At 36.5% G+C, this 14,633-nt stretch overlaps 1 protein-coding gene across 1 annotated transcript in view; it reads left to right on the top strand.

Moving 5' to 3' along the window:
- The window catches only part of LOC105289493 (pantetheinase-like), a 26,182-nt gene extending 11,867 nt beyond the window's left edge, over positions 1 to 14,315 (top strand). The window contains exons 4-9 of the mRNA XM_023528323.1: positions 2,278 to 2,470; positions 3,387 to 3,678; positions 4,125 to 4,483; positions 9,497 to 9,667; positions 10,785 to 10,954; positions 13,618 to 14,315. Coding sequence (XP_023384091.1) covers positions 2,278 to 2,470; positions 3,387 to 3,678; positions 4,125 to 4,483; positions 9,497 to 9,667; positions 10,785 to 10,954; positions 13,618 to 13,639 — 1,207 coding nt within the window. The 3' untranslated portion in view covers positions 13,640 to 14,315. The remainder of the gene's footprint in view (positions 1 to 2,277; positions 2,471 to 3,386; positions 3,679 to 4,124; positions 4,484 to 9,496; positions 9,668 to 10,784; positions 10,955 to 13,617) is intronic.
- Positions 14,316 to 14,633: the final 318 nt, after the last annotated feature.

The following is a 14,633-nucleotide window of genomic DNA, read 5'->3' on the forward strand; positions in this document are numbered from 1 at the left end:
AAAAAATTCTTTTGATTAAAAAATAACCTAATAGACATTTTCCCAAAGAAAACATACAAATGGACAATGGTTACATGAAAAGGTGCTCCACATCAGGAAATGCAAATCAAAACCACATTGAGATATCACCTCGCACCTGGTAGTATGGCTACTATCAAAAGGATAAGAGATAAAAAATGCTGGAAGAGACAGAGGAAAGGGAATCCTTGTGTACTGTTGGTGGGAATGTAAATTGGTGTAGCCACTATGAAAAACAGTATGAAGTTTCCTCAAAGAATTAAAATAGAACTACCATATGATCCAGCAATTTCACTTCTGGATATATTTTCAAAGGAAGTGAAATTACTATCTTGAAAAGATATCTGCACTCCCATGTTCATTGTAGTGTTATTTACAATAGCTAAGACATGGAAACAACCTAAGTTTCTAGCAATGGATGACTGAATGAAAAAAAATCCGAAACCATGGGAAGGCTTATTTGTGGTGCTGCTTTCCATGGTTTCGGATACTCGCTGTCAACTATTTGTTCAAAAATATTAAATGGAAAATTCCAGTAATAAACAATTCATAAGTTTTAAATTGTGTGCTATTTATTCTGAGTAGCATGATGAAATCTATTACCGTCCCTCTGTCGCACCCAGGATGTGAGTCATCCCTTTTTCCAGTGTATCCACACTGTACATAATATTCACCCATTAGTTACTTAGTAGTCATCCCAGGTATCAGATCACTGTCACAGTATCATAGCGCTTGTGTTCAAGTGATCCTTAATTTACTTAATAATGGCCCCAAAGTGCAAGAATAGTGATTCTGGCAATTCAGATATGCCAAAGAGAAGCTATAAAGTACATCCTTTTAAGTGAAAAAGTGAAAGTTGTGATCTTAATACGGGAAGAAAAAAATTGTATGCTGAGGTTGCTAAGATTTACAGTAAAGATGAATCTTCTACCCATGAAATTGTGAAGAAGGAAAAAGAAATTTGTGCTAGTTTTGCTTTTGCCATTCAAACTGCAGAAATTATGTCCGGTCGGCAAGGCATCTGGTCTCTCTCTGAGATGGTATTTGTTGTCCTGTTTATTTGCATGCCTTATGATTTTTGTTGACAACTAAACATTTGAATTATAATGTGATACCTCTGCAAATCAAATTTTCTTTTTCCCCAAGATTTTCTGTCTTTCGTTTGTTTGTTTATTTTGCTTGTAGGCTGTTTCCATGCTGAGCGTAAGCTTGAAATAAACTTAAAGTCTTGGGTCTTCTCTTAGTCTGTGCCTTTCCCTGGGCATGTGTCGTGACTTTCTAAATTCTCCTATATATGTGATTGCTTTTTTATATCCTAGTCCTTAAATTTCTGGTTCCCAAAAGGTGGGGAGGGGGAGGGGGGAGGAGGCGGAGGAGGGGAAGAAGAAGAAGAAGGTTCTGCCCTATACATCTCCTTTAAGTTGCTTCAGCCAGAATAGTAACAATGTGTGTTGGGGTTGGGAAGGCAATAATGGCTGCCTGCCTCTGACTCTACATCCCCACCATCAGAAACAGTTATCAAAGACCAGAACAGAGATCCCTGATAATTAGAGGAGAGGGTCTTTATTGCTCACCTTGCTCCTGCATGCTGCCTGCAAGGTGCTCCAGGAATACCCACATGGCTACCTGCTACAGGGCTGAAGGTAGCGATGGGCATGAGTAGTCGCAGCTGGGCTAAGAGCTAAACTAGAATAAAATTAACTGTAATTAACCTTCCAAGCCTTCCCCTGGAATTTCCAATCCTTTCAACTGACTCCAGAGTTCCAAAATAATTATATCAGACGGATTCTGCACATGCAATTTTTCTCTATGAAGGGATAGATTCCTGGTGCTTTCTATTCTGTCATCTTCCCAGAATCTTCCTACCCTTCTTTCACTTGAAATCTTTTTTAATGCCTTTCTTATATCAGGGATGGGTTCAGGGAATAAGAAGTATGTGTCTTTGCCCCAAAATATCTGTAAGATGTGACATACAATATAAGATTAACACATAAATGAATGAATGATTAGAAATGATGATAAATGCTATGAAGAAAAAACACATGGCCTGAAATCATACGTAGCTTAGTTTTCGACAGCCAAATTCCCACAAGCATGTACTTCCTCTGAAGTCTCTTCTTGTTTTAATACTTTCTTATCTATTTTATTTAGAATTTATTTTTTGTGTATATCACTTAATACATTCAGGCTGCTATCATTCTAAATTTTGTTAAAAGCTAAGCTTGATTTTTTTTTTTCTCTTCCAATAACACATATCAGATTTGGCTACAACCCAGTGCAACAAAAACTCAGCTGCTTGGCCAAGGAAAATGGTATCTACATTGTGGCAAATGTTGGGGACAAGAAGCCATGCAATGCCAGTGATCCCCAGTGTCCCTCTGATGGCCGTTACCAATACAACACTGATGTGGTGTTTGATTCTCAGGGAAAACTGGTGGCACGCTACCATAAGGTATAATTAATTTACAAATAATTACTGAATGTTTAACAAAATAAAATGGACAAGAAGGGAGGCAAATTCTTATTGTTGATAATAATAAGCATAGTTTAGAAGTAGAGTGGAGACAAAACATAGAAAGTAATGATTTAGTGTGAAGAACTCCTATAAAGAGACTTGAGAGGTTTCCTGTGCATTTAGGAACACCAAAGCCTGGTGTTGGGAGTGTGTGAAGATTAGTAGGACCTACTTGCATTGAAATATAACGTCATCTTTTGAACTTTGTCCTTTTAAAAACACACCCTGGCAATAGGTCAAGGCTAGAATGAAAAACTCCTTACCAAGTAGACTTGGTTTTAGAGAGAAAGGAGCAAAGAAATTTCTTTGTCCACAGAAAATACTTGTGTTTTTAGCAAGTAGAAATGATCTTATTTTACTCTTATGTCTTATAAGATTCAAGAAGGTCTTAACAGACAAAGATTCCCTTGTACCTATCTATAAAATGTGGAGATTTAACCAAAGGCTCCTTCTCAGCTGTAGTAATCTCTGATTCAGTAGCACTCTTTCCCTCTGAAGACAGTGATCATAGATGAAATTAGTGCTGTAGAATAGAACAGTGATCCCCAACCTTTCCGACACCAGGGACCAGTGCTCCTATGAGAATCTAATGCCTGGTGATCTGAGGTGGAGCTGAGGCGGTGATGCTAGCACTGGGCAGTGGCTGCAAATACAGATGAAACTTCGCTGGCTTGCCTGCTGCTCACCTCCTGCTGTGTGGCCTGGTCCCTAACAGATCACGTGGTACCAGTCCGCAGCCTGGGGGTTGGGAAGCCCTGGAATAGATGTGAGCTTGTACTCTTTCAGACACAGTGATCTCCAGGCCAACTTCTTAAAAGAGATTTCTTCCTGCTTCATCTTCTGTTTATCACAGCAAAATCTTTTCCTGGGTGAAGATCAATTCAATGTACCCACGAAGCCTGAGGTTGTGACTTTCAACACCTCCTTCGGAAGGTTTGGCATATTTACATGTTTTGATATACTCTTCCATGATCCCGCTGTGACCCTGGTGAAAGATTTCCACGTGGACACCATACTGTTTCCCACGGCTTGGATGAATGTTTTGCCACATTTGTCGGCTATTGAATTCCACTCAGCTTGGGCTATGGGCATGGGAGTCAATTTCCTTGCATCTAATATACATCATCCCTCAAAGAAAATGACAGGTACTGTGTAATTGTTGAAATTCATAGAATTGATGTAATCTAAAAAAGCAAAAAACTTTTTTTCTTGCTAATATGTCCTCTTAAATACAGAGTTTTTCAATTCTTAATTTTTGCATAACTAGCTGGTAACACGCTGTAGAATCAGTCTTTATCTAAATTGTTTCTAGATTTACTTAGTTTTATTCAACTTAAATGAACACCCTTTTCCTCCCCACCACCAAAAATAATTCACTACTTTTTTCGTGAAACTCTCTCCTTGGTCTCTTGGTGTCATCCTCTGTTGGATTTCTTTTCACTTGTTAACCTTAGCATATTTCACTGAAATTAATGAAATATATACTTTAGGGGGAGTAAAATGTTAATATAAGTTTCAAATAACAAAAAAACTATGTGATCTTCTTTTAACTTTTCTATTTCAAATGCCATTTCTAACTTATCACTTCCAGGAAGTGGCATCTATGCACCTGATTCTCCAAGAGCATTTCATTATGATATGAAGACAGAGGAGGGAAAACTCCTCCTCTCACAACTGAATTCCCACCCATACCACCCAGTCGTGAACTGGACTTCTTACGCCAGTGGTATAGAAGCACTCCCAATGGGAAACCAGGAATTTAAGGGCATTGTTTTTTCTGATGAATTCACCTTCTTGGAGCTCAAAAGAGTCATGGGAAATTACACAGTTTGTCAGAAAGATCTCTGTTGTCATTTAAGCTACGAGATGTCTGAGAAGAGATCAGATGAAGTTTATGCCCTAGGGGTATTTGATGGACTACACACTGTTGAAGGGAGCTACTATTTACAGGTAATGGATTATTTTGGTAGTAGGGAAGTTACCAGATAAAATACAGGACACCCGGTTAGATTTAAATTTCAGATAAACAATTATTTTTATTATAAGTATGTCCCACTTTAGGGGATATATGTATACTAAAAAAAGTGTTGTTTATTTGAAATTCAAATTTAGTTGGGCAGCCTGAATTTTATTTGCTAAAACTTACAGTCCTAGATGTCAGCAAATGTTAAACTGGTTGGAAAAAGAACATTTATTTACAATACCAGTGTTTAAAATGATTTAATAATCACATTACAGATAATTTTAATGGATAATTAACCTCTGCTATTTCCCACCTAAACAAAGTTAGCCATTTTCCCTATTTGTTTACTAATGCCTATCTAGTTTTATAAAGAGCTTGACACTAAGTATGTCCTGGAGACAAATAGAGGTGATCTCTGAGATGTATAGTACAATAGTTTACTGCTGCATAGATTCAGCTATCTCATATCTCTCAACATGAAGGAGGAGCTATATTAGTCTCATGAGATAGAACTCCTAAGGAAAAACAGCTTCCTTGTGTTTTTCATTCTGCTCTTCTCCTCCTTGATCTGGCCTCCAATCCTATTTCATTCAGATTATTGCAATACGTTCCTAATAGTTTCCTGACAGTTTCAACTTCCTCTAGTCCATTCCCTACACCATAATTACAAAAATCACTAAACTCCATTTCTGATTATTTCACTCTCTTGCTTAAAATTTCTGTATCTTCTAATTGGCAAATTAAATTCTTTTCAAAAAACACTCAAAGTCTTGTTAAGTGCTCTCTTCTATTCTCTATCGTCTATGTTCATTTTTTGCCCATATGTGCCCTGGGCTCCTGTCACATTGAGACATTTCTCCATTTCCAATATACCAGCTTCTGCATAACCTCTGGGTGTCTGCACTGGTGGTTTCTTTTGTCTATGATACTCGCCCCCCACCATTCATAGTGCTTTTCAGGTATTATCTTCATCAAGAAGTCTGCCCTGACACTTTCTGTTCCCACCTTCTCAACTGGATTAGGAACCTCTCTTATGTGCTCCCAGACATCCTATGCTTAACTTTATCAAAGGCATGTTGTGTCAAATTATGAACATATTTTTTTGAGTCTGAAAGCCCTTGAAATTCTGGAACTGTATCCACTGTGTAACATTTGTTTGCTATATGATAAGCACTCTACCAATGCTTGTTCATTTTGATAAACATTTATTAAGTGCTTTCTACATACTAGGTATATATTCTGTGCTAATGATATGAAAATGAGTAAGTATAGACCTTCCTTATGAGGAATCTAGTAGGGGAGAAAAACGTATGAACAGATAATTTCAGTACAAGTTGGCATGTGATAGAACATAGAATGCGCATTTGCAGTAGGAATACTAAGGAGGTGTATTTAGCCTATTTTAGAGATCCAGGGAAGTTTCTGGAGACATGATGTATGAGCTTGTGCTATTATCCAGGTGAAAAAGAGTGGGAGGGAATTCTAGGTAGAGTGAGAGCATGATCAAGGGTGTGGATATGTGAGAGAATAAGGTATGCAGGGAAGAGCAAGTAGTCCAGTGTTACTAAGGCATAACACAAGAGGTGAGGATTGGTGGAACATAAGCCTAGAGGCAGGATCATAACTTTCAGGATCTTACCTGTCATTTCTAAGATTTGAACTTTATTCTGCCAGCGATAGTCTTCTGTTGGAAGATGTTCAGCAAGGGAATGATGTGATCACATCTGCTTTTGAGGAGATGATTTTGGCTGCACTGCGGATGATGGAATTAAGCAAAAAGACTAGTGGATCACTAAACTAGTCCTATTAGGACCTGAACCAAGATTATGATAGTAGGAATAAAAGCATAGTATGGGGTCAAAAAATATTCAGGAAATTGAATGTAATAGCTAATTTGATATGGAATGGAAAAGCAGAATGAAGGGTCTAGAATGTGCCAGGTTTCTGGCAAGAGTGGCTGGGTGAATGTTATGCTCGGACAGATCAGGATGTGAGAAGAAGAGCAGACTGGGTGGCAGTGGGTGGATACTCAGTTTTGCTTTGGATGTGCTTGCTGATTTTGAGATACTTTTAGGACATTTGGCTGGAGCCATCCAATAGGCTGGTGAAAATAATGGGTCTGGCACTTAAAGGAGATATTAGATTTAAAAATATTGTTTTGAGAATCAGCAAAATAAAGGTGTTGGTTAAAACCATAAGAGTGAATTGCATTACAAAGCTGACTACATAGACAGTAAAAATAATGGGCTTTGGAGCTCCAGTGTTTGGGCAGGAAATGGACAGAAGAATAGAAACCTACAAATATAACTAAGAAATAAAAGAGAACTTACAAAGAGAACTCTCACGAACAGCAAGGAAGTAGAGACTCTCAGAAGGAGAAAATTCTGAAGGGTATTTATACAATATGTTTACCATTATTGGCATGAGTGCAATTTTGGTTGAATTTCCTGGGCTCATAATGACAGAGTGAAACAGACTGCAGTAGGTTGAAAAGGTAAAGGGATGTGAGGATACTGCAAGAATGAGTTGCTATTTCTTCAAAACTCTTGTCTGAGACAGGAAGAAGAAAAACGAGACAGGAACTGGACACAAACTTATGATCACAAAAGCTATTTTTGATTTTTGTTTTTCCAGTAGATGAGAGAGGCTTGATTATATTTATAGGCCTAAGGGAAAGAGTAACAAAAAAAGGAAAAGGACGAAAACATAGGAGAAATTAATAATCCTAATCAGTGCTCTTAAGTGCTGGAGGAAAGAGGAAAAAATGGTATCAAGAACACAGATAGAAAATGTCCAGCAATTGAAAATTAGTTAAACAAATTATGTTGTATAAGAACTTTATTGCCATATAAATATTACCATATATTGTATGGCATTTTGACATTAATTAATTTCATTATGTATGTGGCGTATATATGGTATTACATTGCCATATTTTATTTTTCATGATATATTTTTAGGTTTAAAAAGTTGATTACAGAACAAGATAGCAATTTCTTGGCAATTCTCCTCTCTTTTTCCTTCCTTCTCACCTTGGTCTTGGAACAGAAAAGCCTTTCTGCCTCCCCCAGAGTCTGGTTGCACTGGAGGAGAGGAGAGTGAAGTCCCTTCTTAGATGGGAAGAAGCTCAGCTCTGTCAAGTAAATAACACCCTCTGATGTTGTTGCTGGGCGATGGTCCCTTGGCTAAAGCACTGGTGCCAAACAGGTTTTGGAATTTAAAATTCTAAGTTTAGAAGTTTTCTCACATATAGGGTGACCCTTCTAAACCAATTGAACTTTCTGAGCATATGGGTAATACTTGCCAATTTTAAGCTTCGCAGTAAGGTTATCTAACTGGGCCTTTTTTTTTTAAGAGTAATCCATGAGAAAAGTATCTTTAAAGACTTCCTCTCGGGTTGGTCAGATTTTCCAGGTTTCAAAATTCTTGTAGTTCTCTTTCTGAGTAAGGCTATCTAGTTTAGCAAATAAAAATACAGGATGCCCAGGTAAATTTGAAGTTCAGATAAATTTAAAGTTTAGATTTAAAAAATGTAAGTATGTCTAGGTCCTGTGGGATATTTGGGACATACTTATAACAAAAACTATTTTTAGTGTCTTTAATTTATCGGAACTTTGATTTAAACTGAGACTCCTGTCCGTATTTTATCTAGCAACCCTATTCTTGAAGGATAAATGCCTTGCTGGCAGCATTTAGACAGCCAAGTGAGAAATGACCTTGCAGGGTGGATGGCAGTGGAAGGAGACAGTCTCAGCATTCAGCATCATTCATTCATGTAATCTTTTTCAACTACATCTTTTAAAACCTCTATCTAAATATCATCTTTACCCTTTCTGGAAATGAATGCCCCTTTGCTGGAATAAAGAAGGGAGAGTTGTATCTGAGGCACCCTTAACGACTTTCAACTAATTTTCCTTATGTTAGCAAGCAGCTTTACCAGCTCCTGAATTAGCCAATGCTCCCAGGGATGGAAGCTTTTGAGTATTCTGCCGTGTAGATAGAGATGAGTCTTGGTTTTCCCCACTGCCAGTTTAGGACTTGGCTTTCTTAGGCTTGCTCACTCAGTTAGTACTTTTGTGTCGACATCTCAGCTTCTAAAATTATACTCTGGTTTATCCTCCCGGTTTCCTATCCTTCTGGGTTTATAGCTTAAAAAATATACGTATTAGTATAAGTAGTATTTCAAGGGAACAAAAAAAAACATGTATTTATTCTACCTTTACCAAAAAGTTATGTGTATGCCATCTTAACACACTTGCCCTAAGCGTTTGCTGTCCAACTTCAAAAGCAGAAGCAATGAGACCAGTTAGAGGCTATTGCTTTGGTCAGGCAAGAAATGAAGGTGGCTTGGAATAGGCTTAAAAGATGCAGTACAGAGAGAGTTAAATGAATATGAGTCTTTATTTTGGAGGCTTTTCTCTCTGCCTGGTGAGATAATTCATATCTTTAGATTATACATTCAAATAGCTATGTAGTGTAGTGTAGTATCATATAACTATGCAATTTAGTGAGAACTGTTTCAGTCCTTGCTCAGATAAAAAGTACGTGACTTTTCCAGGTCACAGGGGTTGTTGTCTTTGACATCAATTCTAAGGTTCACTACAACTTTAAAGTTCTTTTAGTGTGTGAACTAGGCAATAAAATAGGGACTAATCTAGTATTTAAATTAAAGCTTTTTAAAGAATTGAACACTTTTAATTATTAAAAGCATTGCTAACTTAAGAACAATGAGAGTATACTTGTTCTGGCTACAGACCAAAGATTTCATTGCTTCTTTATGTGGCTTAATTTGTTTGACAATGAAGTGCAGAAAACACCAAGGTCTAAAGTCCTTTATTTTTATTACTAGTTGCCATAGATAGTCAGCAATGAACTGGACTAATCAATTGAGGAAATAATATTATTTTACCAAACAAAGGGACATAGGCATTTTTTTCAAGGTCAGAAAAATGTTTCAATTGGCTTTCCTAGGTCTTAATCATTTGCATTTACTTTCCTAGATTTGTACTCTGTTGAAGTGTAAAACGATGGACTTGCACACTTGTGGTGACTCAGTTGAAACTGCTTCCACCAGGTTTGAAATGTTCTCCCTCAGTGGCACTTTTGGAACCCAGAATGTCTTTCCTGAGGTGTTGCTGAGTGAAATTCAGCTTGCACCAGGAGAATTTCAGGTAGGAATTGCTGCTTAATGTCTCCAACTCCTTTCATGTAAAAGGAACCACTTTTTGAATACAAAACCTACTCAAGTGCATACAAATATCATAAAAAGCTCCATTTGAAAAGGGTAAAATTGTCTTTAGGGATTGCAAAGGACACTGAGCAGGCTGCATTTCTTGTATGGAAAGCCTTAGTATAATAATTAAATTGTCCTTGAAAATAAAGAAAAATGCTCTTGTGGGGACTGCAGGGACAAGGCTGGACTGTTTAACGTCTGTTGAGTAGGAAGAATACCCAAGAAGAGTTTTAGGACCAGTGCCACCAGAGGAAGTTGCTCTGCATCACCGGGCAGTGATGGCCTAGGATAGTTACAAGGAATTCCTCTCATGGTATGGGTGACCACAGGAGGAAAAGAAAGATGAAAAAGCTGAGGAGAGAGAATCTGCATGGCTGATGTTGGCAAGAAAGCAAAAACTTTTTTTTTAGAGGCCAGAAATAATTTCTTACTGCACAAGCACTCTGCCTAGCCATATTCTTCTATTGACTTTTCCTGCAGATTCTGCTCTCACTCCCCTTTCCTCGTGGAAATAGCTGCTATAGTGTATTAGGGGCAATGGGCAGGCTGGGACATTGTGATGAGCCATTGACAGGGATGATAGAAGCTCAACTCAAACTCCTCTTTGTCAATCCCTTCTGATCATTTGGAAAAGTCTTTTTCTTTAACTTTTCTTCTTTTTCTTCTCCTCCTTCTCCTCTTCCTCCTCCTCCTTCTTCTTCTTCTTTTTTTTTTTTTTTTGGTGGAAAAAGCCTTAACCTGGCCGAAAAGAACAAAATTCCCCCCTAAAAAACTCCAAAACCAATGGTTTTTTTGTTTATTAACTCATGGGATGCTTCGTCAGATACGTAAATTATAAGATATTGATTCTAGGCATTTCAAAAATAAATGAATCAGTGCCAATTCCATAGATTTAATTTTTCTTGAACTTTGGGCCATTTCAAATATTTCTGATAACATGGAACCTAGCCATTATTTTTATTATTTCCTCATCCAGTTGTACTGAATTTTAATAATGAGTTGTGGGTTGTATAACTTAAAAGTAGAGCCAATGAACTTCTCTGTGTTTTAATTAGGTATCAAGTGATGGACGCTTGTTTAGCCTGAAGCCATTATCTGGAGCTGTCTTGACAGTAACTCTGTTTGGGAGGTTGTATGAGAAGGACCCAGCATCAAATGCTTCATCAAATGTCATGGCACAAGCACTAACAGTAATGCTTGTAGTTTTAACAACTATTGTCATTAAGTTAGTAGAATCTTTACATTTTCTCTTTTTTATTTGAATAATTTAAAAAATGATGGATAAAGAAAGAAAGATGGGCCTGAGCTTTTGATATTAGTGGTTGTGGCCTCTGGTATAAGTGAATTACTAATATGTATTTTTCTTTATTTAGACATACCCACACACACCAGACAATGAGAACCAGATAAATAGTGAAAACATTTTGAAAGGTAAAATCTGTAAAATGAGGATAACAATTGTACCCATCTTTCAGATTTTTGGTGGGAGAATTAAATAAGTTAATACATTTAAAGTGCTCCAATAAGTTCCTGACTCATAGAAAGCACCTGTATATGTTAGCTATCGAAATGATATATGATTGTCACTGTAAAACCAATTGTGATGAACTTATTGCTAAAATTATATTACATCCAATTTTTTAAAGAGCATACATTTTCCAATAGTCAAGCAACCCTGCATATTTCAATCAGAAAATCAATGAATTCAGCATCAGCTAATTGGCTTTGGCCTGATACCCACCACTGATGTATCCCGGAGAGCATCTGAATTTACATCTATAAACCTGCTAGAAGGCTTTCACATTTTTTGTGTTTTACAGTGATAATTTACTGCCAATTTAGTGCTTTGCCTATATTTTAGCATATTAATAGGGTAGCTCTAAAGTACACATTGACCAAATCTTGCCTGTTACCTGTTTTTGTGTGTCCTGTGAGCTATGAAAGGTTTTTATGTTTCTAAATGGTTGAAAAAGAAAATCAAAAGAAGAATAATATTTTGTGACACATGATAATTACGTGAAATTCAAATTTCAGTCTCCATACCTAAACTTTTACTGAACATAGCCACATTCATATGTTTAGGTATTGTTAATGGTTATTTTCTTGCTCCAGTGGTGGAGTTGAGTAATTGTGTGATATAGACCATAGGGCTAGAAAAGCTGAAAAACTTTGGTAGCTCCTACTCTAAAGTATTAAATAGCAATGGATTTTAATATTGAAAACCTTTAAAACAAGTCAGTGGAAAATTGCCCTTGAGAAACTCTCTTGTAATAAAATATTTTTATTTGCTTTGAATTATATTACCATCACAAAAAAATTACCATAATTAACATATGAACAAATATGCTAAATAAACTAATACTCCAAACAAGTGAATATAATTTTTATTAGCATGATGATTTCTATTCACTGTAAGATACCACATCATGAAGTTTTTTGTTACATTTGGTATGTTCTAAAATTCATGAAAGAAATTATAATATTTTTATTTTCACATTTTTCCTGGAAATCAACTAAGAACTGTTCATCTGAATATACTACCTGATATTTTTCCCTGTGACAAACTTACTAGCTTGTCTTAGAATAATTTTTCATAAAATTAAACATTGCTGCAGTGAATTTAGTTTTTTTAAAGGTGGCATTTACTACATCCATACTCAGCTCTGATTACTTTTTCATTCTGGATTTCTTTAATGCATATATGACTATTTTATGATAGTTTTGATGTGTTTTTAACTGTAATTTAACTTTATTCTTCTTCAAATATTTGTGATGCTCATGTGATACAAACAACACAATTCCAAGAAAGACTAAGGCTCAAACAGTTTTTTATCTTTTAATATCTTGATGAATTTGAATGGTCCAGGGAGCAATTTTTGACACTTCTTCATTTAAAGATTACAATTTATGTTATCAACTTCATGATGATGTAAAATACACACACACACACACACACACACACACACACACACACACACACTCTTACTGGTAGCCAGTTTCCAAGATGGCCCCCAGTGAACCCCATCTCCAGGCTCCATGGAGAGATTCTTCATGATTAACTGTTCTGCAACTATTAGCCTTGTCGTCTGCAATACATCTCAATTCACTACCTCTTTAATTATAACTGATAGCTTTTCTTCAGTTCTGCTTAAAAGTTCCAGTGATTTAATATGTTTGCTTTGTTAGTTATTTATCTAAATAATATATTTCAGTTTTCTTAGGGGCTGAATTGTATGCTTCTCAGCCTCATCCTATTTACTATGTTGAAGTCCTAAGTCCATACCTCAAAATGTGACTGCATTTGGAGATAGTCTTTGAAGAAGTAATATGAGGTCATTATGATGCAAATCCCCCTGAGTGAGGATGGGGCAAATCCCCCTGAGTGAGGACTCAAGCCCTGCACTAAGAGAAGAAAGGTCCTTGGCTTTGTGCAGGAAAGAATTCAAGAGCTAGCCAGAGTTAGAGACAAAGAAAAGTCTATTAGAGAAGGACCAACACTCCATAGACAGAGTATGGTCTTCTCTCAGAGTCAGAGAATGAGAGTCCCTGAGTATTTGGTGAATTGGGTTTATATCTGTTTCTTAGCTTCTATGTAAAATTACTGATTACAGGGAGTAAAGAATGGGATAAATGATTGGGTTTATCTTTTTGTAGAAGGTACAGCTTTGTTTTCCTTTTATGGCATGGGTAAGTTTTAACAGCATGTGTAAATAGTTGTTAGTAATCTCTTCAGGAATCTTCCTTTGTTCTGTAGGTTCCTTGGGGTCTGGCCTTATGGCCGAGCAACCAGGTTCAGTGTCTAGCAGTACATAGCATGCTGTAAATTCAACCTGTTTTCATATTTAGTTAATTCGTGTCATTCTCATGCTTCTTTTCTATATTAATTAGGGTGAGCCCGAATCCAATATGACTCATATTCTTATAAGAAGACGAGACCACATGAAAACACAGAAGAAGATGGCCATCTCGGAAAAAAACAACCCTGCCAACACTTTGATCTAAGACTTGTAGTCTCCAGAATCATGAGAAAATAAATTTCTGTTGTTAGAGCCAGTCTGAGGTACTTTATTATGTCAGCCCTAGCAAACTAATAGAAATTCCAATACCTTCTCTCTCTCCAGTTTCTACCGTAATCTGAAGCTTGTACAAAATGGTTATCTAATAAGAATATCCAGCTGGCTGAGCTCCCCCAGACTCAACTGGATACTTTTAGAGAAGCATTGCTGATGAGCTGGTAATGAAGCCATCAGATCATTGAAGATCCTCTGGAAACAGGAAACCAGAGTCTCATTGATGAAATTATATGTTTAACATGACATTAAATGTTCTTTTTAAGTAACAGCAGAATCTCTTGACATTGCACAACCTAGTGAAACAAAGAACATCTTTTAAGTCAAAACATCTATCAACAGATAAACTATTTGCATAGCCCTGATATTAGCCTCACACTGTACAAAACATAACTTTCTGCAAAGGAGAGCGGAGCACTTGCAATAATGATCCATGCCAGCAACACAACATTTTGAAATAAACATTTTTGTGGCAGATGCTTTTCCTAAAAAATACTCTATCGTCCAATAAATATTTGAGTGAAATTTATCTTGTGGTTTTGGGTGACATGAACTGACTTTTTAAAAAGATGTATTAGAAAATAAGAAAGCTCCTTATGTTTTTAGGAACAGGAATCATCACTACAAGCCTCAATACCATCATACAATTTTAATTTAAAGCTGAAAACATGCTAATCTATCAGCAATAGGCTTAAAATATTAAATGCTTCAAAAAAAATCCTAAATGCTTCTTTTCTTTTCAATATTGATACACTGTGACATAACAAATTACTTCCAAATTTAACAGCTTAAGCAATAAACATCATTTTATAGTTTCTGAGAGTTAGGATCTGG

The sequence above is a fragment of the Pteropus vampyrus genome, unplaced genomic scaffold, assembly GCF_000151845.1.
Source record: "Pteropus vampyrus isolate Shadow unplaced genomic scaffold, Pvam_2.0 Scaffold24, whole genome shotgun sequence".
Lineage (NCBI taxonomy): Eukaryota > Metazoa > Chordata > Mammalia > Chiroptera > Pteropodidae > Pteropus > Pteropus vampyrus.